A 22,794-nucleotide genomic window follows, 5' to 3' on the forward strand; every position below is an offset into this window, starting at 1 on the left:
TTTTTTTTTCCATATACACTTAGGAATGAGACTGCCTAGTGAGAGTATATAAATGTAAATTTAGCCAAAAGCCATTAAAAAATTTACTATCCTATAATCTCAACCCTTAAAAAGACAATGTTTTCATGTATCTGCCTCCCTTCCAGTCCTGCCCACACACATGACGCATTTCATCTCAGCGATAATGACAGTGCACCTAGAACTTGGTCCTTTGCTGAAATCATTTCCTTTGTTGTTGAAAAATAAAATCCTTAGTGCTCCAACAGCTGTGTCTTCTAATTATCCCTCCTCAAAGCCACATCCCTCCACGGTGTACCCAAGGTCCTGCTATTGGCAGACATTTAAGTTGCCTTCAACATTGCATTTGGCCTGTTTTGTTATTTTTGAGTCTTTCAGGAAATTTTCCAGCTGGCGTATGAACACAGATAACATTTTTTGGTAAATGCAAAAAAAAAAAAAAAAAAAAGGAAAAAGAAAAAAAAAGCTGGCACCAATTTCAAGGGGATATAATGAGACTCCGGGAACTGGACCTACTCTCTCTGATTCCGTCAGTGTTCGTTCTCATCAATCATCGGGCTATGGTGTGGTGGGGCGCAGGGGCCGGATGACTGAACCAAGGCCCCCTGGACGCCACCTGAACAGCTGTGCAGCGTGGTTTGAGATATGATGTGCCTCATGGTTTCTTACTCTTGTTTTCCCTTGCAGCTGGAATGCTCCCGTCTAAACAACCCATCCCTACTGGCAATTGTGCTGCAGTTAATCCTTTAGGGGTAATGGCAGTTTTGGAATTGGACAGACTTGAGGCTGCACTCTCAGCTTTCCCACTTAGCAAGATGCTCCACCTGTCAATTGAAAACATGATCTATCCTGCGATATCCTAAGAAACCACATGTGTTCAAAGAACAAAGAACAAATAACCGTTTCTGCAGAAGGGATGCAGCAGAGACGACTGACTGCCTACACAATTTCTCCTTCTTCCCCAAAGGAAACTTCTTTATTTTTTTGAGACAGAGCCTCGCTCTGTCGCCCAGGCTGGAACGCAGTGGTGCAATCTTGGCTCACTGCAACCTCCACCTCCTGGGTTCAAGCAATCTCCTGTCTCAGCCTTCCAAGTAGCTGAGACTACAGGCACATGCCACCACACCTGGCTAATTTTTGTATTTTTAGTAGAGACGGGTTTTTCACCATATTGGTCAGGCTGGTCTCGAACTCCTGACTTCAGGTGATCCACCCACCTCGGCCTCCCAAAGGGCTAGGATTACAAGCATGGGCCACCATGCCTAGGCCCAACACAAACATCTTGTTGGGAAGTGCAATGTGCCCAGCTGAAACGCGGCACTTCCCAGGGTCCCTTGCGAATACAGGCAGTCCCATGACGAAGTTCTGGACAACTAGATGTACAGGTGTCCCTCTAATCCAAGGTTGCACTTTCCACGGTTATATGGTTTGGCTGTGTCCCCACCCAAATCTCACCTTGAATAGGTAATCCCCATGTGTCATGGGAGGGACCCGGTGGAGACAACCGAATCATGCGGGCAGTTTCCCCCAACCTGTTCTCACCATAGTGAGTTAGTTCTCACAAGATCTTTGTGGCACCCTCACTCTTCTTCCTGCCACCATGTGAAGGACATGTTTGCTTCTCCTTCTGCCATGGCCTCCTCAGCCACGCGGAACTATCAGTCAATTAAACCTTTCCTTAATAAATTACCCAGTATTGGGTATTTCTTCATAGCAGTATGAGGACAAACTAATATACATGGTTTCAGTTATCCACGGTCATCTGTGGTCCAAAAATAGTAAACAAAAGACTTCAGAAATAAATAACGTGTAAGTTTTAAATTGTGCACCCTTCTGAGTAGTGTGATGAAATCCCCCCCAGTGCCATCCAGGGTGTGAATCATCCCTTTGTCCAGCAGGCCCATGCTGCAGACCCTCCCTGTCAGTTTAGTCACTTAATAGCCATATCGGTTATCAGACTGACTGCCATGGTACTGCAGTGCTTACGTGTAAGTAACCCGAATTTAGTTAATAATGCCCCTGGCTGGAAGCAGTGGCTCAATGCCTGTAATCCCAGCACTTTGGGAGGCTGAGGCGGGCGGATCACTTGAGGTCAGGAGTTAGAGACCAGCCTGGCCAACACAGTGAAACCTCATCTCTAGTAAAAATACAAAAACTAGCTGGGCGTGGCACGTGCCTGTAATCCCAGCTACTTGGGAGGCTGAGGCAGGAGAATCGCTTGAACCTGGAAGGCAGATGTTGCAATGAAGCAAGATTCCATCACTGCACTCCAGCCTGGAAGACAGAGCTAGCCTTTGTCTCAAAAATAATAATAATAAAAATAATGCCCCTAAAGTACAAGAGTAGTGATACTGGCTTATTGTTATAGTTGTTCTATTTTATTATTATAAATCATTGCTATTAATCTATTACGCCAAATTTATAAATTTAACTTTATCATAGGTATGTATGTACAGGGAAAAAAAAACAGTATATGTAGGATTCAATACTATCTGTGGTTGCAGGCATCCACTGCGGGGGATCTTAGAATGTGTGCCTGCAGATAAGAGGGTAGTGCTGATTCAGCGCCCCTATGCTCCCTTGCCCTACTTCCCTTCTTTGGTCTCACTGACTGAAATATAGATATAATGGCTGGAGCTCCAGCAGCCACCTTGGACCACGAAGCCAACTTAAGAATGAAAACCTTGTACAAATATGGTAAGATTTTTAAAATTTTTAAAATAAAAGCAGGTATCTGGGATATTAAACTCATTGAAGCTGCCATACGAGCCCTGAACAGCCTAACTCTAAATTTCTATTATGACAGAGAAAGAGAAACATCTATCTTGTTTAAGCTGCTATTATTCATATTTCCACTATCTACAGGAGGCTTAGGAACTAAAGAATTTTATACTTGAAGAAATTTTAGGCTGGGCACAGTGGCTCAAGCCTATAATCCCAACACTTTCAGAGGTTGAGGTGGGCGGATCACCTGAGATCAGGAGTTTGAGACCAGCCTGGCCAACACTGGTGAAACCCAATCTCTACTAAAAATACAAAAATTAACCAGGCATGGTGGTGTGTGCCTATAATCCCAGCTACTCGGGAGGCTGAGGCAGGAGAATCACTTGAACTGGGAGGTGGAGGTTGCAGTGAGCCGAGATTGCACCATTGCACTCCAGCCTGGGTGACGGAGTGCGACTCTGTCTCCAAAAAAAAAAAAAAAAAATTAATAATGAAGTTGTCTTTATAGCGATAGGTTTTGTTTCCTTTTTGAATTGACAGGTGGAAAAATAAAACTTAGGAAAAAAGTGCATTCCACAAAAAAGTGCATTTTGTTACAGTGACCAAAAAAAAATTTAGGTATTCGAAAGTGACAAAAACAAATCTCTACACTTCAAAAGCACCACACTGGGGACGTGGTGAGATAAAACGAGGCTTTAGGTAACACTGGTGTAAAATGCGCAGTAGGGCTTGTCCTGAACACTAAGACCTCACCCCTTACCTGGACGAAGAAGTAGATGAGGCCGAGGGGCGGGATGATGATTGCAGCGATGGGCGTGGCCAGCAGGATAACGATGCAGGCACCGATGACGTTGAACAGGGAGCCCATGAACATCTTGATGACTTCCGGGATCATGGAGTCCACCGTGTCCAGCTCCTTGGAGAAGCGGTTCACCAGGTTCCCACTTGGGGTCCGCTCAAAGAAGCTCATGGGTGATCGCAGGATGCTGTGCAGCAGGTCCACGTGCAGAAAGCGGGAAGCCAAGATCCCCCCGATGGACACGGCCATGGAGTAGCCAAACACGGCGATCCCTGCAGACACTCGGAGTTAAACTCCACAATGCAGAGAGGGAGCTGACCAGGCACTGCAGGGAGGAGCGGCCACGTGGACGAGGCAGGCCTGGATTCCCAACTTCTAATAATAGTAATGATGATGAGCCAGGCATGGTGCCTCACACCTGTAATCCTAGCACTTTGGGAGGCTGAAGCGGTTGCATCACTTGAGGTCAGGAGATCAAGACCAGCCTGGCCGACACAGTGAAACTCCATCTCTACTAAAAATACAAAAATCAGCCAGGCATGGCGGCGGGCACCTGTAATCCCAGGTACTCGGAAGGCTGAGGCAAGGGAATTGCTTGAATCCAGGAGGTGGAGGTTGCAGTGAGCCAAGAGTGTGTCACTCCACTCCAACATGGGTGACAGAGTGAGACTCCGTCTCAAAAAAAATAATAATAATAATAATGATGATGATGATGGTGGTGGCAGCTATTATTCAGAGGATACTTCCTATGTGCTAAGCACTGTGCTGGGTTTTACATGTAACTAATTTTTAGGATGACTCTGAATAGCTTCTATTACTACCCAATTTACAGATAAGAAAACTGAAGTCCAGACAACTGAATGCCTTTGCCCTTAGTATACTGTGCCTGTCAGAAGCAGAACTGGGATTTTAATCCAGACAGCCTGCTCTTAATCCACATGCCATATTCTTCTAGACCAGGGGTCCCCAACCCCCAGGCCACAGATTGGCAGCAGTTCATGACCTGTTAGGAAGCAGGCCCCACAGTAGGAGGTGAGTGGTGGCCACCTCCTGAGCGTCACCGGCTGAGCTCCGCCTCCTGTGCTCTCAGTGGTGGCATTAGATCCTCTAGCAGTGTGAACCCTATTGTGAACCGCACATGCAAGGGACCTAGATTGTGCGCTTCTTAGGATAATCTAACTAATGCCTGATGATCTAAGGTGGAACAGTTTCATCCCGAAATCACCCCCCACCGTTTCCATGAAACCAGTCCCTGGTGCCAAAAAGGCTGGGGGATCGCTGCTTTAGAACAGTGCTATCTGAGATAATTTTCTGAAATGATGGAAATGATGGCTACTGAGCACTTGAAACGTGTCTAGTCTAATCGAATAAATCTTTCATTTTATTTTTCTTTTGAGATGGGGTCTCTCTCATCCTGTCACCCAGGGTGGAGTGCAGGGCTGTGATCACGGCTCACTGCAGCCTCGACCTCCTGGGCTCAAGCAATCCTCCCACCTCAGCCTCCTGAGTAGCAGGGATTACAGGCATGCGCCACCATGCCCAGCGAATTTTTGTATCTTTTGTAGAAAGAGGGTTTTGCCATGTTGCCCAGGCTGGTCTTGAACCCCTGGACTAAGCAATCCACCCGCCTTGGCCTCTCAAAGTGTTGGGGTTACAGGCGTGAGTTACTGCGCCCAATATTAATTTTAACAGTTGAAATTAAAATAGCCACCTGTGTCTCGTGACTACCGCACCAGACAGCACAGCTCTGGAACAGACATTGTTGCTGTGTGAGTTCAGGTAATACCACACCCTCTCTGTTCTCTACCTTCCCTCAATTATAATTTGTAGCCCACAGTCCTTTCCCCTAATGGCAAGGAAAGGGGAGGGTGGGGATTGAGAGACTCAAGGAATCCATGTGTGCTCTGCTACCAGTGGGTTTTCCCAAAACCACCTCCTGGAGATCCTGAGACATTGGTGGTTCTCTCAAACAACCCACAGGAGGGCACTGTGCTTTCCAGAGCAGCAACTTCCTAGGAACAGAGAGGCTTCCGTCTCGGCCTCCTTAATCAGGAAGACACCCAATAGGCAGGGGCTCAAGTGACAGGCTCTGGAGCCAATGCTGCCAAATGCCATCTCTGCCACTTACCAGCTATGGGACCTCCTACTGGTCACTGAATCTCTCAGTTTCCTCATCTGTAAAATGGGACAATGACGCTGACCTCAGAGCACTGTGAAATGTGAAGTCCCCACCTGGCAATGTGCCTGGTATACAGAAGTGCTCAAATGTGTCAAGACTATCCATTTACTGTGTGTATATCATATGGACCATACATGTGTATTTGCAAACATGGCTCACATACTGCACAGCACAGTGGATAACAGCGTGAGCTCCTCAGCCAGACTGCCTTGTTCAATGCCAATGCTGCCACATATTAGCTGTGTGACTTTCGGCAACTCACTCAACCTCTCTGGGCCTCGATTTCTGTATCTCCAAAATGAGGGAAATATTAACTCCTACCTCACAGGACTGCTGCAAGGATAAAATAAGTTAAAACATGTGGAAGTGTTTAGAACAAATCCAAGCACCAAGTAAATGCTCCGTAAATGCCAGCTGTTATTATCAACACCGCTGCATTTGAGGACTCCCATAGGACCACACAGAACAGTAGAGAGCAGGGTTTTTTTTGTTTGTTTGTTTTATTTTTTGAGACACGGTCTTGCTCTGTCACCCAGGCTGGAGGGCAGTGGTGCAATCATAGGTCTAACTGTAGGCTCAAACTCCTGGGCTCAAGCAATCTTGTGACCTCAGCTGCCCAAGTAGCTGAGACCACAAGCGCATACCACCACGTGTACCTGTAGTTCATTTTATTTATCTTTTTTTTCTAGAAACAGGGTCTCACTATGTTGTCTAGGCTGGTCTCAAACATCTGACCTCAAGCGATCCTCTGACTTCAGCCTCCCAAAGTGTGGGATTACAGGTGTGAGCCACCATGCCTGGCCAACAGCAGGGTTTCTCAATCTTGTGACAGCCAAAAGTGTCTCCAGATATTGTCAAACATCCCTGAGGGACAACCCTGCCCATAATTGGGAATTACTAGTATGAGCCAATTTCCACCCTCACTCAGCAGGACCTCATGCAAGCTCTGTCACCGTGACAAAGCAAACAGGGTCAAGGTGGTCCTCCCAACCCACAGTGCTTCTAGAGGCTTCTGTTCTCAACTGTCCTCATCTGTAAAATGGGCACACTAGAGCACTCCTCCCGTCTACCACCAAGGCCCATATGAACAAAGCACTCAAACACCCACTCTACAAATATCTGAGTGTCTACTAGCTTACAGCTACCATTCCTCTGGGTTTGGCTTGGTTTGGGGTCCCACAAAACCCTGAGGACTCTAAGGATCCATTTCTACAATTAGACAAAGCCACGACAGGGGCCCAAATCAGGCGGGGTGGGAGACAGTGGCACCAACCTTGTGAAATGCCCAGGGCTCCATAGACGCTCAGCCGGACTTTAGTGTGCTCCTGGGTCCCGTTGACGATGGGGTCATCAGTCCAGAGACTGAGCCAATAGTTGGAAGCCAGCGCGGACACGTGGTTACACATGAAAAGGAAGATGCTGAGAAAGGAGATGAAGAGTCCGATGGCCTTCATGTAGTCCCAGTATACGGAAAGCTTGACCTGGAGACCACAGGAGATAAGGCAGCTTAGCACATGCATGCAACCAGCCCCAGCCCCACAAGGTCAGGGGCTTCACCAGCACCGCACCACCCAGCTGCCTGCCTTTGCTCCTACAGAGAACACCCCTCCCCTTTAGCTATTCGACAAAGTCAGCAGTAAACAAAGTCGAGGGCCAGGCACCATGGCTCACACCTGTAATCCCAACATTTTGGGAGGCTGAGGCGGGCAGATCAACTGAGGTAGACAGTTCGAGACCAGCCTGGCCAATATGGCAAAACCCTGCCTCTACTAAAAATAGAAAGTTAGCCGGGTGTGGTGGTCGGCACCTGTAATCCCAGCTAATTGGAAGGCTGAGGCAGGAGAATTCCTCGAACCCAGGAAGCAGAGGTTGCAGCAGTGAGCCAAGATCGCCCCACTGCACTCCAGCCTGGGCGACGGAGCGAGACTCCGTCTCAAAAAAAAGAGACAAACTCAGGGCTCTGCCCTTATGCACGGAGCTTCCAGGCGCCTGGTGAGATTGGCTCCCATAAAATCATCCCAGATAAATGCATCATCACAGAGAAGGGCTGTAAATAGCGCACAATTCCACGTTGAGTATAAAATAGGACATCCCGACCTAACACAGTCTAGAGAGGTATTGGGGGAGGTTTTCTTCCAGGAAGTGACATTAAAGAGTTAAACCAAGGCTGGGCGCAGTGGCTCATACCTGTGATCCCAGCACTTCAGTAGGCCGAGGCGGGTGGATTACCTGAAGTCAAGAGTTCAAGACCAGCCTGACCAACATGGTGAAACCTCTTCTCTACTAAAATACAAAAATTAGCTGGGCATAGTGGTAGGCACATGTAATCTCAGCTACTCGGGAGGCTGAGGCAAGAGAATCGCTGGAACCCAGGAGGCGGAGGTTAAAGTGAGCCGAGAATGCGCCACTGCACTCCTGCCTGGGCGACAGAGTGAGACTGTCTTTGAAAAATAAAAAACAAATAAAGAGTGCTGGGCATCGTGGCTCACATTCCTGTGATCCCAGCACTTTGAGGGGCTGCGGCCAGTGGATCACCTGAGGTCAGGAATCCAAGACGAGCCTGGCCAACATGATGAAACCTCATCTCTACAAAAAACACAAAAATCAGTCGGGCGTGAGGGCACGTGCCTGTAGGCTGAGGCACAAAAGTCGCTTGAAGCCGGGAGGTGGAGGTTGCACCGAGCCAAAATTACGCCACTGCACACCAACCTGGGTGACAGAGGGAGACAATGCCTCCAGGAGAAAAAAAAAAAAAAGGAGTTAAACCAGCTGAAAATGGAAAAAAGGTGGCAGAACCAGCATGTGCAAAGGCCCTGAGGTAGGAGGGAACACAGTGCATCTGGGGAACTGAGAGAAGGCACTGGTGGCTGGAGCCAGGAGATCATGGGGCAGCAAGGAACAAGAGGCTGGAAAAACCAGTCGCAGTCAGACCACACATGGCCTGGGAGACTCGGGTCAGGATTCCAACTTTTATGCCAAGACTGACAGAAAGCAGAAGCCACCAATAAGTTTTAAGCAATGTGTGACACGCTGCCTGGCAACCAAGGCCAAATGTCACCTCCAAGCCACAACTGGGCCAGCCTCCCCCAACTCTTTTCACTCTGAGCACAGAATACCATCTCACCCATCTTCCCAGTGCCCAGTTTGCTCCAGGAGGTGAAGGTTGGAGTTTCTTTCCCTCCTATATTCCCTGTGGGGCCCAGCATGGGGCTGAACAAATGTGTCTAGCCGCCTGACCTGAGAGACAGGGCAATCTGCTTTAGGCCAGCCCCCACCTAAACCACCCGGCTTGGTTTCAGGAAATTCCAGGGATCTTTACCCATGTCTGTGCTCATTGTCATTTCAAGCTTTTCATGCTGAATTTTGGGTCATAAAAATCATCTGGACTGGGTGTGGTGGCTCACACCTATAATGCCAGCACTTTGGGAGGCCAAGGAAGGAAAATCACTTGAGCCCAGGAGCTCGAGACCAGCCTGGGAAACACAGTAAGACCCCGTCTCTACAAAAAATTTTTAAATTAGCTAGGTGTGGTGGTCCACACGTATAGTCCCAGCTGCTCAGGAAGCTGAGCTAGGAGGATCTCTTGGTCCCAGAAGCTTAAGGCTGCAGTGAGCGTTGGTCACACCACTGCACTCCAGCCTGAGTGACACAGTGAGGCCCTGCCCCTCACCTGAAAAAAAAAAAAACAAACATCATCTGACCCTGCGGTCTAGCTGAAAGGTAACAGGTGAAAGATAACAGGTCTGATGTGTAACTGATTGCTTCCTTTTGAGTTTTCAAGCCTCCATTCTGGAAAATGAAATATGTGGGTGAGGAGACAGGTCACAATTAAGAATGTTTTTATTTCACCACTTGGCTTTGTCATGCAGCCAAGCGGCCTGCCGTCCCTGAAATTAGCCTGCAGCGTTCAGGAACCTCTTTCTCATGAGTAGTGGAATGTGCTGGGCTCAGGGGTCAGAAATGACAAGTGTGTGACCAGGTGTGGTGGCTCACATCTGTAATCCCAGTACTTTGGGAGGCGGGCCAGTCACTTGAGCCCATGAGTTCAAGACCAGCCTGGGCAACAGGGTGAAACCTCATCTCTACAAAAAAATAAAAATTAGTCAAGTGTGGTGGTGCACACATGTAGTCCCAGCTACTTGGAAGGCTGAGGTGGGAGAATCACTTGAATCTGTGAGGTGGAGGCTGCAGTTAGCCATGACTGTGCCACTGCACTCCATCCTGGGTGACAGAGTCAGACCTTGTCTCAGAAAACAAAAAGAAAACACATTAAAAAAAAAAAAAAAAGGCTGGGTGCAGTGGCTCATGCCTGTAATCCCAGCACCAGCACTTTGGGAGGCTGAGGCAGGCAGATCACAAGGTCAGCAGTTTGAGACCAGCCTGGCCAACACAGTGAAACACTGCCTCTACCAAAAATACAAAAATTAGCTGGGCATGGTGGCGCAGGCCTGTAGTCCCAGCTACTCGGGAGGCTGAGGCAGGAGAATCGCTTGGACCCAGGAGGCGGAGGTTGCGGTGAGCTCAGATTGCGCCATGGCACTCCAGCTTGGACAACACAGCAGGACTTCGTCTCAAAAAAAAAAAAAAAAAGAAAAAGAAATGATGAGCATGTTGTGCCTGGCTCCACTCTTGGTCCAACTTTGACAAGTTACAAGCCCCCTGGCTTTGATGATCCTTGAATATAAAATTGGAGTTAAATGAGGATTAAATGGGCCTGGCATCTCTGGCCCTTCCTTCCCATTTCCTGTGATTTGGGGTAACTTCTCTGGCTTCCTGGAGGGTTACTAAGGGTAAGGCGAGAGGATACCAGAGTCACCTCTGCCCCTTGTTACGGTCCTGACTGTGATGACAAGTTAGGGAAGAAGCCAGGAACAGACAGTTCTGGGAAGCTCTGGACACATCCGGGCGGATCTAAGAGAAAGTGCCCCAGCCTCACTCCCCTGCTACCACCTTTCATGGGTTTTTTTTTTGTTCTTCTTTATCTGCATGCTTATTTTTTACCTACTTTAAAAATTCCATTCCCTGTAAAAAAAAAAAAAACCACATTTATTTTTAAAAATAAACTTTGGATCACCACCATAAATGGAGAATTATTAACACTTGCCCAAAATAGACGATCTTTAAAAACAATAAAACAGGAGCTCAAAACCCAGTCTCCTTGTTACAAAGAGAGGCTAGCGGTTGTTAGGTACTGAAGGCAGGGTAGGACCCACCTGCGACTTTCTCAGGGACCTAATCATTAGGACCAAATGAGAAATTAAAAACAGGCAGGGCGCGGTGCTCACGCCTGTAATCCCAGCACTTTGGGAGGCCGAGGTGGGTGGGTCACCTGAGGTCAGGAGTTCAAGACCAGGCTGGCCAACATGGCGAAACCCTGTCTCTACTAAAAATACAAAAATTACCTCGGCGAGGTGGCGAGTTTCTGTAATCCCAGCTACTCAGGAGGCTGAGGCAGGAAAATTGCTTGAACCCAGGAGGCAGAGGTTGTAGTGAGCCCAGATCACACCACTGCACTCCAGCCTTGGCAACAGAGTGAGACTCTGTCTCAAAAAAACAAAAACAAAAAGAAGAAATGAAACAAACATTCATCTGTCATTTAATGTGTCTGTGCACAACTGGACACCATCTCATGCACAACTGAACCCCAGATTGCAGGAAGCCCTGATTTAAGGCATCCAGCTCGCCTCTAGCAAATGAGACCCCCTGAGTTGCTCAGGCAGTCAGAAGAGCAGAGACTACAAGTACTAACCCTGGAGTCTGCCAGGGTTCAAATCCCAGTTCTGCCGCTGACCAGCGGTGACCTTGGGTAAGTCACTTAGCCTCTCTGGCCTCAGTTTCTGGTGCTGGAAACAGTACTTTCAGCGGTGTGTTGTGATGGACAGGCGACTTAACATAGACAAGGCACTTTGCACAGTGCCCAGTGCACAGTGGGCGCTCTATAAACTCCAGCCACTATCGTCATTTAAGGAGCGAATCTCACCTGCCCCGTCTGCGCCTTGTCAGCCTCCACCAGCTTCCAGGTCTCCTCCTTCTTGGCCCCAGCTTTCTGCAGTTCTGCGGTGCTGCTGTGGTGCCTGCTGATGTCCCCGCTATAGGAGGAGGAGCTGCTGAGCTGTCTGGAGAAGCAAAGCACAAGGGTGTCAACCGCATGGATGCCTTGGGCAGGGTCAGAGGGCTCCCTGCTGGCACTGCTACTGTGGGTCTGAACCATGGCATAAGAGGTGGAGTGTTTCTACATGCACACATGTAAACATATATATGAATATGTGCACATGTGCACCACACCCCACCATGTCATTCCCCAGGGTTATAGATCAATTAGAATTGATCTCAAAAAAAAAAAGCCAATAAAAGATAAAACAGAGCATATCGTAGATCATTTTTCAAACATGAAAAAGATTCAAAATGTAACACATGATGAAAAGCACAGGGCAAAGTACCCAGCTAGTTCGATTTTCTTGTTTTACAAATGTGGTGGACGCTGGGGTGGCATCTTGCCCTGACTGCTCCTTCAAGCAAGCGTGTTACTCAGAAAGCATTATTTGGCCAGGTGCAGAGGCTCACACCTGTAATCCCAGCACTTTGGGAGGCCAAGACGGGCGGATCACTTGAGGCCAGGAGTTCAACACTAGCCTGGCCAACATGGTGAAACCTTGTCTCTACTAAAAATACAAAAATTAGCCAGGCATGGTACCATACCAACTACTCGAGAGGTTGAGGCAGGAGAATCACTTGAATCCCAGAGGCAGAAGTTGCAGCGAGCCGTGATTGCACCACTGCACTCCAGCCTCAGCAACAGAGTAAGACCCTGTCTTCAAAAAAATAAATAGATAAATAAATAAAATGCACTTTTTGCACATCAGCGGTCATCAGCTTTATGCAGACCCCGAGAGATTATCACAGATTGCGTTGCCCACAGTTTTATCTTCAGTGGCTGACATCGCGCCACCGCACACCACACTCTAGCCTGGGCGACAGAGGGAGACTCATGTCAAAAAAAAAAAAAGAAACGAAACAATGGAGGCCATGCAAAACACAGCTGTGGCTCACTGCCGTGGAAACTTCTACACTTTCCTCTACCTACTTGACTCCTGCACAAGATTACAAGCTAACTGAGGTCAGGAGCCCCATGTGAGTCATCCCTGTCATCCCTGCACCCCCAGAACTGTGTCCCCTGAAAACACTTTCTGAAGGCCGAATAAACCTCCACCACCTCCCCTCTTTCAACTAGGGCCAGGGGGTGGGTAACCTCTCCTTACCCATGAGATCTGTGCAAAGGTCTTTAGTTAAGGCCTAGTGAGGTGGAAGTGGCCATCAAATCCGAAAGCAAGAGTGAGTTTTCAGGGAGTGGCAGAGGGAAGAATCAGAACCAACTCTGGACGAAATCTAGAATTCAGATGGGGAGGTGGGGCTTCCTGCTTCATGACCTAGGACTTCACAAATCCACACACCTCGACAGAAAATCTTACATCCTTCTACACTCATGCACTGTCTGGAGTCTCTCACTAGAATTTAGGCTGTGTAAGATTGAGAGATGACAACATGCTGGCAGCCCTCACAGCCCTCGCTCACTCTCGGCGCCTCCTCGGCCTTGGCGCCCACTCTGGCCGCACTTGAGGAGCCCTTCAGCCCGCTGCTGCACTGTGGGACCCCTTTCTGGGCTGGCCAAGGCCAAAGCCAGCTCTCTCAGCTTGCGGGGAGGTGTGGAAGGAGAGGCGGGGGCGGGAACCAGGGCTGCAGACAGCACTTGCAGGCCAGCGCTAGTTCCAGGTGGGTGTGGGATCCGTGAGCCCTGCACCCAGAATGGCCGGCCGGCCCCGGGCAGTGAGGGGCTTAGCACCTGGGCCAGCAGCTACTGCGCTCGATTTCTCGCCAGGCCTTAGCTGCCTCCCTGCGGGACAGGGCTCGGGACCTGCAGGCCGCCATGCGAGCCTCCCCCACTCCCTGCCATGCGCTCCCGCGTGGCCCGAGCCTCCCCGACGAGTGCCGCCCCCTGCTCCACGGCACCCAGTCCTATCGGCTGCCCAAGGGCTGAGGATTGAGGGCACACGGTGCGGGACTGGCAGGCAGCTCCACCTGCGGCCCCGGCGTGGGATCCACTGGGTGAAGCCAGCTGGGCTCTTGAGTCTGGTGCAGACTTGGAGAACCTTTATGACTAGCTAAGGGATTGTAAATACACCAATCAAGGTTTGTAAACACACCAATCAGCACCCTGTGTCTAGCTCAGGGTTTGTGAATGCACCAATCAACACTCCGTATCTAGCTAATCTAGTGGGGATGTGGACAACTTTTTTATCTAGCTCAGGGATTATAAACATACCAATAAACATACCCTGTCAAAACAGACCAATCAGCTCCCTGTAAAACAGACCAATTGGCTCTCTGTAAAATGGACTAATCAGCAGGATGTGGGTGGGGCCAGATAAGAGAATAAAAGCAGGCTGCCACAGCCAGCAGTGGCAACCCGCTCGGGTCCCCTTCCACACTGTGGAAGCTTTGTTGTTTCACTCTTTGCAATAAATCTTGCTGCTGCTCACTCTTTGGGTCCACATTGCCTTTATGAGCTGTAACACTCACCATGAAGGTCTGCAGCTTCACTCCTGAAGACAGCAAGACCACAAACCCAGCGGGAGGAATGAAAGACTCCAGATGCGCTGCCTTATGAGCTGTAACACTCACCGCGAAGGTCTGTAGCTTCACTCCTGAAGCCAGCGAGACCATGAACCCACCAGAAGGAACAAACTCCAAACACATCCAAACAGCAGAAGGAACAAACTCCAGACACGCTGCCTTTAAGAACTGTAATACTCATTGCAAGGGTCCACGGCTTCATTCTTGAAGTCAGTGAGACCAAGAACCCACCAATTCCGGACACAAGATGATAACAATGGCAAAAGCGACATCTACCAAGTGTGTGTCTGTTCCAGGCACAGTGCTAGGCTGCATCGTCTTTGCCCTCTCCTGACCCCATAGCAACTGCAGGTCCGCGATCCTTTCTCAAATCTCCACGGTCAGGTATGTTTAGGCTCTGACTTTGTCAATTTTTGTTGCTGTTTTGCTGTTTTCTGTTGTTGTTTTTTGTTTTGTTTTTGTTTTTTGAGATGGAGTCTCGCTCTGTCACCCAGGCTGGAGTGCCATGGCGCCATCTCGGCTCACTGCAATCTCCACCTCCTGGGTTCAAGCGATTCTCGTGCCTCAGCCTCCCGAGTAGCTGGGACCACAGGTGCCTGCCACTGTGCCGGGCTAATTTTTGTATCTTTAGTAGAGACAGGGTTTCATCATGTTGGCCAGGCTGGTCTTCAACTCCTGTCCTCAGGTGATCCGCCCGCCTCAGCCTCCCAAAGTGCTGAGATTATAGGCATGAGCCACCATGCCTGGCCGACTTAGCCAGTTTTTTAAAAGCTAGTATGGTTAATATACTGCATACGCTATTAATCCCCAGGGATCTAAGGAAGCCCTCTATAATCAAACACAAGCATACTTCCTCTTTTGTAGAGATGGGGTCTTGCCCAGTGTGGTCTCAAACACCTGGCCTCAAGCGATCCTCCTGCCTCAACCTCCCAAAGTGCTGAGATTACAAACATGAGCCACCACACCTGGCCTTGAGACAGTTTTAAATCGAATGCTACTTCACAAAGCCTGAACCTTCCAGGCCCCACCAAGAGACCTGAGTGAAGACCCACGCCATGGAGGGAACGCGAGTGTCAGAAGCGTGGACAGATGGTTAAATCATGAGGCCTGTGTGAGTTGTGCCACCTGGCAAGAAAAGTGCCACATTCCTTCTTTGGGCCTCTGTACTCTGAAAAGCAAGGTCCTTGGAGGATTTGGGAGGGAAGGTAGATAGCCCAGGCCTTCCAGGACCCCAGGGGGCTGAGGCCTTTTTTTGTCCCTCCTCTTGTCCGCCCATTGGCAGGGCAGGGTCCTCGGGTTGGGGCCTCCCTCCCCGCCCTTACCTCTGCAGTTGCTTCCCTGCACTGTCCGTCACCAGCATGCCATTCTCCATTTGCTTTGCTTCCTTCCCTGGACCGCTGACGCCCGTGACCCCTGGCAGAAGAGAGACAAAGGGGGCAAGTGGGGTTACACGAGCCAGATGCTAAAACCAAGGGCAACAAAAACCGGCCACTTCAGGGAGGAAACCGCAGAGCACCTGGCCACCAGGATGATCAGAAAGTAGGAGACCTGCTCTGCAGAGGCCATGAACAGGCTGTCTGGTTGTGGGGCGGGTGGTATCTGGAGCTCAGTCCCTTGGGGTAGGGACAGTGCTTTGCAACAGTGCAGAGGGCTCCATCCACTGAGGGCACTGGGCCTGAGCCAGCATCCTGCGCCAGCAGCAATGGGTAAAACCCAGCCCAGAAAACAGTAGCTCTGCTGTGTTAAGCTCACTTCCTAGGACCAGGATGCAAGGAACCGCATGAGGGAAAGGGCATAGCCCCGTGATTCCCAAGCATTGAAAGAAGAGGTGATATTCACATAGATAACCAATTTGACAAGGGCATCAGCCAACAGGCAGAGGCCCAGAGACCCCTGTAGTGCCAGGAGTTAACCCTTCAGTTCCTAGACCACAGTGAGGTCCCAAGAGTTCAGGGTAAAAGGTACCTGGGGTAGTGGCTGTTTCCACAGTAATAAAGTATTTCAACATTTCAACAACTGGGGAACCGAGTTCTGCCAACAACCAGGTGAGCTTCAAAGTGGACCCTTCCCTGATTGAGTCTTCAGATGAGACTCCAGCCCTGGCAGATGCCTTGGTTGCAGACTTAGGAAGGACCCTGATAAGGACACCAAGGGACACAGCAGCTGGATATCTGCCCTGATCCCAGGAAGAATCCACCCAGCATCAACAATAATCACCAGAACATCAACAATGACAATGACAGCCAACATTTATCAAGTGCACTTGGGCACTGTGTGTTGTGTCAAAACAGATCATATCTCTTTCCCGGTTCACAATAACTCAGTGATGATGATGACTACTGCCCCCATTCTGCACTGACTGCCTCATTCTTTGGTGCCAGGAGAGAAAGCAGCACAACGTAAGGCACCAAAGGGCTGACCCCAGGAAAGGTGGGAGAGGACAAAGGACAGAAAATACAAAAGTGATAAATATGCAGCCAGCAGCACAGTCAGGGTGACCCTGGGAACATGCTCGGGTGACACGAATAAAAGCAGAGCTCAAAAATGCAAAATCTTGCAGAAATAGCCACAGGGAGACACAGACACACCTGGAAGGGAAGAGGGGGCTGCAGATCATTCCTGGACTCAGGGAGGCACTCCATGCCAGGGATTCTCAGTCTTGGTTGTAAATGAGTCACAGGGGGCTGTATAAATGAGCAGTTGGCGGTCGGGTATGGTGGCTCATGCCTGTAATCCCCAGCACTTTCGAGGCCGAGGCGGGCAGATTGCTTGAGGCCAGGAGTTCGAGACCAGCCTGGCCAACATGGAAAAACCCCATCTCTATTCTAAAAATACAAAAATTAGCTGGGCGTGGTGGTGCGTCCCTGTAATCCCAGCTACTCGGGAGGCTGAGGCTCTAGAATCGCTTGAACCTGGGAGGCAGAGGTTGCAGTGAGCTGAGATCGTGCTACTACACTCCAGCCTGGGCAACAGAGCGAGACTCTGTCTCAAAAAAACTAAAAAATAAAAATAAAAAAAAATCTAAAAATACGAATAAAAGAAAAAAAACCCAAAAAATTAAAATTAAAAAATGAGCAGGTGCCCTCGTGTCCAGCCCAGCCCCTGCTGTGACTCTCAATTAGAGCACGCTCTAGTAACTGTGATGTGTGGGACATGTTCTCTCACTTCCTGGCTGTGTGCCTTGGGGAAATGATAAACCTCTCTGAGCCTCATCTTCCACATCTGCAAAACAGGAACAGCAGCAGACCCAACCTTCATTCACAAGAGGGTGAAACGAGATCACACGTAGTGCCTGGCACAGCAACTGTTCAGTGATGGCAACCCCGTGTTGCTTATTACTAAATACATTTTTAAACACGTTCTACAGAGAATTCTAGGCACAGCAAGGAACTGAGAACGTCTGCTTTAAACATTCCCTTTAATGTCAGCATCTGTTTTGTCTAAACTAACTAAACACTAAATTAAAAAACAAACAAATAAACAAAACACAAATAGCCACATCACCCAGGAAGGAAGAGTGATACCAGCCAGTCCTCACACACATGCGTGACACTGGGAACCAGCCACGCCCTTAACCACCTTTCTCTGTGCAGGGATAAGAATGTTCCAGAACACTCCCAGGGACCCCCATCTGGAGGCTGCATGCCGCAGAGAGCCCCCCCTCTCCTAACAGCAGCCTCAGGCCGCCCTCCTATAAGCCTCAGCCTTCACTTCTCCTGTTCCTCACTGAGCACAGCCACCACGGTCAGCTAGGAGCTTCTGCAGGCATGCAGTGCTCGCTAAGGCTGCCTCACCCTCTCAACCCACCAGTTAGCCCACAGGTTGAACTGGGCAGCTGGAAAATTCCACTCTGCATGGAGGAGGACCAAGCGCCTAAGAGGAGGAATCTGAACATCAGTTAGTCCACCATCCTGTCAGCCTTTTTCTTTTTTTTCTTGTCTTGAGACAAGGTCTTCTCTGCCGCCCAGGCTGGAGTGCAGTGGTGCGATCTTGGCTCACTGCAACCTCTGCCTCTTGGGTTCAATCGATCCTCCCAGCCCAGCCTCCCAGGAAGCTGGGATTACAGGCATGCACCACTGTGCCTGGCTAATTCTTTTGTATTTCTAGTAGAGACGGGGTTTCACCATGTTGGCCAGGCTGGTCTCAAACCCCTGACCTCAGGTGATCCACCCACCTCGGCCTCCCAGAGTACTGGGGTTACAGGTGTGAGCCACTGCGCCTGGCCCCCTGTTGGCTTTTTGAAGGGATCAGCTCTCCCTCTTCCTACAGCCTTGGTGGGCCTGTCAATCAGGGTGCCTCAGATTCCCCCAGCCAAGGTGGGCACTATCTGAGGTTGCCCCATAAAAGCCCCTCTCCCAGGATTTGAACCATCGTCAGTGGTCTACAAGGATCAAGGACAGTTCAAGTTCACCTGTCCTAAAAGAGTCTAGTCTCCCAGAGTTCCCATTTCCTGAGTCCTACTTGCTCGGTTCTGCCTTTGATTCATGAGTTACCTGGTATCCTTCCAGGAAACACCCTCTGTTTGTTTAAGGTGGCAAGATTCAGCTTCTGCTGCTTACAAAAAAGCCCTTGGCTGGGACCCTAAGCCACACACTGCAGAAGGCAGGAGGGACGGGTCCAGTCTGGCCACTGGAATTCCACTAGGTGACATCCCTCTTCACGGTCCCCACCACCACCTGCTGTAGTTCCCCAACAGGCGCTGATCACCCTGCATTGTCTGGGCCCACGTGTGTCTTGACTGTGCCCCAGGATGCATGGGTGGCAGCTCACAATCAAACTGTTGCCATTTATTGTCCATCCACTGTGTGCCAGGCACTTCATAAGCATGGTCCCCTCGAGGCATGCTGGTCACGGTAACGTGACGCATGAAACAGTAAAGCTTATCCAAGGTCATCAGTGACAACAAACAGATCTGGGGACTCAGGCTGTATCCCCCAGTGCCAGCCTCAACGCCAGACACACAGTAGGTACCCAGTAAATGTGTGCTAATGAACCAGTGAACAACCGGAGGGGTGAAAACACAGACATCTGAGGGCACCTCCCCAGACATGCAGTGACAGTCTCCGCCCGTCTCTGGCCTCATTCTATGAGCCGAGCCAACTCCAACCTGGGCAGTACTGACCTGCTTCCTCCTCGTCCATCACTTTGCTGCCTGGGAATTCAGAAGACCCAAGATATTATTAAGAAGCAAAGCAAAACTCCCACCCTAAGCCTCTTATCTAAATAAAGGAGTGAAGGGACTGTCTTTCCTAAAGGGGGAGGGGCAAGAATGGCTGAAGGGTCTGCTCCATTTCTGCCTCAGTTTCCTCATCCCACACCGTGCTGGGTGGATCTGGGACAAGCACACTGCCCAAGACCAACCCCTTTCTCCAAAGTCATAACTGTGTTGGGTTTTTGTTTGTTTGTTTGTGACAGAGTTTCACTCTTTAGCCCAGGCTGGAGGGAAGTGGTGTGATCTTAGCTCACTGCAACCTCCGCCACCCAGGTTCAAGCGATTCTCCAGCCTCAGCCTCCCAAATATCTGGGATTACAGGTGCCCGCCACCACACCTGGCTAATTTTTGTATTTTTAGTAGAGAAAGGGTTTTGCCATGTTGGCCAGGCTGGTCTCAAACTCCTGACCTCAGGTGATACACCTGCCTTGGCCTCCCAAAGTGCTAGGATTACAGGCGTGAGCCACCATGCCTGCCCAAAGTCATAACTGTGTTTAACCATAAATAGAGCTAAACAAATAATGCAGACCAACCTTCAGTCTTCAGGCTTGTTTTTACGCAGGAGAGGAAAAGAAAGTGTTACAGTAGGCAGGCCAGGCATGACACTGGGAGGTGGCATGGGCATCAGCTCCAGCCCCTTTGAGGACAGACATTGCTCCTGAGAGGGGCTGGCCCCACTCAGAGTCAGAGGCACATGTACCCAAGAGGAGAAGAGAAGGTGACTTAGCCCAGATATCACCCTGGACCCTCCCAGGCTGGGATGGGGGCTCCTTCTCTGGGATTTCCCAGGCCCTCAAGCACCCCTCCATCACTGCATTTAGCACTGTGATACCCTTAATTGTTTGGTGTTTGTCTCTCCCATCAGACTGTGAGCTCTCAAGGGCGTGAAGTGGGTCTTATCCATCACTGTATTACCAGCACCTGGCACAGCAGGTGGCCAAGTGCAGTTACACAGGATGCACACTGCACAACTCAAGGTGGGGGGGCACCATTCCACACAGAGGCTCACGTACCAGGTGGCCTTGTGGCACACAGCAGGCACTCGGTACACACCTGACAGACTGACAAGTGTACAGTCAAGAAGCAGAGCTGACTTCCCATTGCCAGAGGGGCCCCTCTCATAGGCAGGACTGACAAAGCTGGTTTCTAAAGCAGACCTGAGAAAGGGGTGAAATCCACTCCTATTTTCTCCTAGTCTGAGGTATTTATGCTGCTGTGTAAACATCCAAAGCCCTCCAGCCTACCCACTGCTTATGCAGGACATGCCTTGAACAGCCAAGGCGCGATTCATCCACTCACTTATTTAACACATTTACTGAGTGTCTACTATGTGTCAGGCTCTCTTCTTAGTCCTGGGGATGGAGAGACAACCAAAAAGCCCTCAGAGCAGCCGGGCGCTATGGCTCATGCCTGTAATCCCAGCACTTTGGGAGGCTGAGGCAGGTGGATCACTTGAGGTCCAGAGTTCGAGACCAGCCTGACCAATGTGGCAAAACGCCGTCTCTACTAAAAATACAAAAATTAGCCGGGTGTGGTGACGGGCATCCGTAATCCCAGCTACTTGGGAGGCTGCGGCAGGAGAATCACTTGAACCCGGGAGGCGGAGGTTGCAGTGAGCCGAGATCGCACCACTGCACTCCAGCCTGGGCAACAGAGTGAAACTCCCAAAACAAAGAAAACAAAACAAACAAACAAAAAACAAACAAAAAAACCCTCAGATCTTAAATTCCAAAGGAAGAGACCAACAATAAACAAACAAGTAGATCCGTAATTTACTCCAGGCAGCAGTAAGTGCCACAAAGAAATCAAAGCAGGGAAGAAGAGAGAAATGAAGGCTGGGGGCTAGGGTGGAGAATGCTATAAAGTAGCAAGAATTCTTTCTCTTTTTTTAAAGCAAACACGTGAAACTTGAAATTCAATGACTGTCACGGAGTTCATGCAACCACCAGGTGCTGGGTTTTGGATGCTGTCAAGCCAGGTGCTGTTTCTACCCTTGACCCACGTTAAGTGCTGCCCCGGGTCTGTGTATTCCGCTGCCAGCCCTCTCACTGTTTATTCTACCAACACTGCCTTTACTCAAGAAGGTTCTGGAACTCTGCTTGGGCGAGGTCCAGCAGGCCAGCCTTCCCGGAGGGATGAATTCAACTCACAGCTTTATAGTCAACGCCTCATTTTTGACCAAAAACGGCATTCACTGGCTGCCTCACCGACCTCCTCCCCCAGCCTCGGCAGAGAAAGCTCTTCAACCTCAAAAGAGGAAGAAATCCGGCCTCTGAGGACAGCCAGAAGGAATGTGGGGGTCTGTCTGATGAACTCTCTCGGCAGCTGCTCTGTGCTGACAACCAATTTCTGTAACTTGGGGAGGTGCTTATGGCCCATTGTTAAGAAAAGAAATCAAACGGTGGCAGGAGATGAGAAAACTCTATGATATGCTCTCAATCCTGTCAAGGGAAAAGGCCTAGGAAGGAAGGACAGGTGAAAAAGATGCCAAAGCTAACAGCAGCTCCCCTTCTGGGCAGTGAGGGCAGAAGGATGTTCTTTTTCGGGACTTTTTTTTTTAGACAGAGTCTCGCTCTGTTACCCAGGCTAGAGTGCAGTGGCACAATCTTGGCTCACTGCAAGCTCTGCCCCCTGGGTTCACGCTATTCTCCTGCCTCAGCCTCCTGATATTTTTGTATTTTTAGTAGAGATGGGGTTTCACCATGTTGGCCAGGCTGGTCTCAAACTCCTGACCTCAGGTGATCCGCCTACCTTGGCCTCCCAAAGTCCTGGCATTACAGATATGAGCCACCTTTTTTCCTGATTCTTTGTACTCTTCTGTAGTTTGCAAATGTCTATGATGAGCACATGTTGCTTTTCTAATCATTAAGAAAAAACTCGGTAAATACTTAACAGGGAAAAATATTTGCCATGAGGTTAACAGATGGTTCAAGCAAGGTTTTGAAAAATGGCCACAGGCCAGGTGCCGTGACTCATGCTTGTAATCCCAGCATTTTGGGAGGTCAAGGTGGGAGTATCGCTTGAGCCCAGGAGTTCAAGACCAGCCTGGGCAACAGAGTGATATCCCATCTCTACAAAAAAACATAAAAATATACAAATAAAATTGTTTAAAACAGACAAATGGCCACATTGTTGGAATAAAGATCCTTCTCCCAAGAGGACAAGGGAAGAATTCAGCAGTGTGAAGTCGGAGCACACAGGGCTTCTTGCTCTTGGTGCTCTGGATGTCCG

The 22,794-nt window shown here is 49.6% G+C and overlaps 1 protein-coding gene across 1 annotated transcript in view; it reads right to left on the reverse strand.

Moving 5' to 3' along the window:
• ABCC1 (ATP binding cassette subfamily C member 1) overlaps positions 1 to 22,794 on the reverse strand; it is a 150,016-nt gene that overhangs the window by 24,667 nt on the left and 102,555 nt on the right. Inside the window, exons 19-23 of the mRNA XM_030798043.1 lie at positions 19,474 to 19,503; positions 15,674 to 15,764; positions 11,701 to 11,836; positions 6,994 to 7,201; positions 3,503 to 3,813 (exon numbers count right to left, since the gene is read on the reverse strand). Coding sequence (XP_030653903.1) covers positions 3,503 to 3,813; positions 6,994 to 7,201; positions 11,701 to 11,836; positions 15,674 to 15,764; positions 19,474 to 19,503 — 776 coding nt within the window. The remainder of the gene's footprint in view (positions 1 to 3,502; positions 3,814 to 6,993; positions 7,202 to 11,700; positions 11,837 to 15,673; positions 15,765 to 19,473; positions 19,504 to 22,794) is intronic.

The sequence above is a fragment of the Nomascus leucogenys genome, chromosome 18 (assembly GCF_006542625.1).
Source record: "Nomascus leucogenys isolate Asia chromosome 18, Asia_NLE_v1, whole genome shotgun sequence".
NCBI classification, from domain to species: Eukaryota; Metazoa; Chordata; class Mammalia; order Primates; family Hylobatidae; genus Nomascus; species Nomascus leucogenys.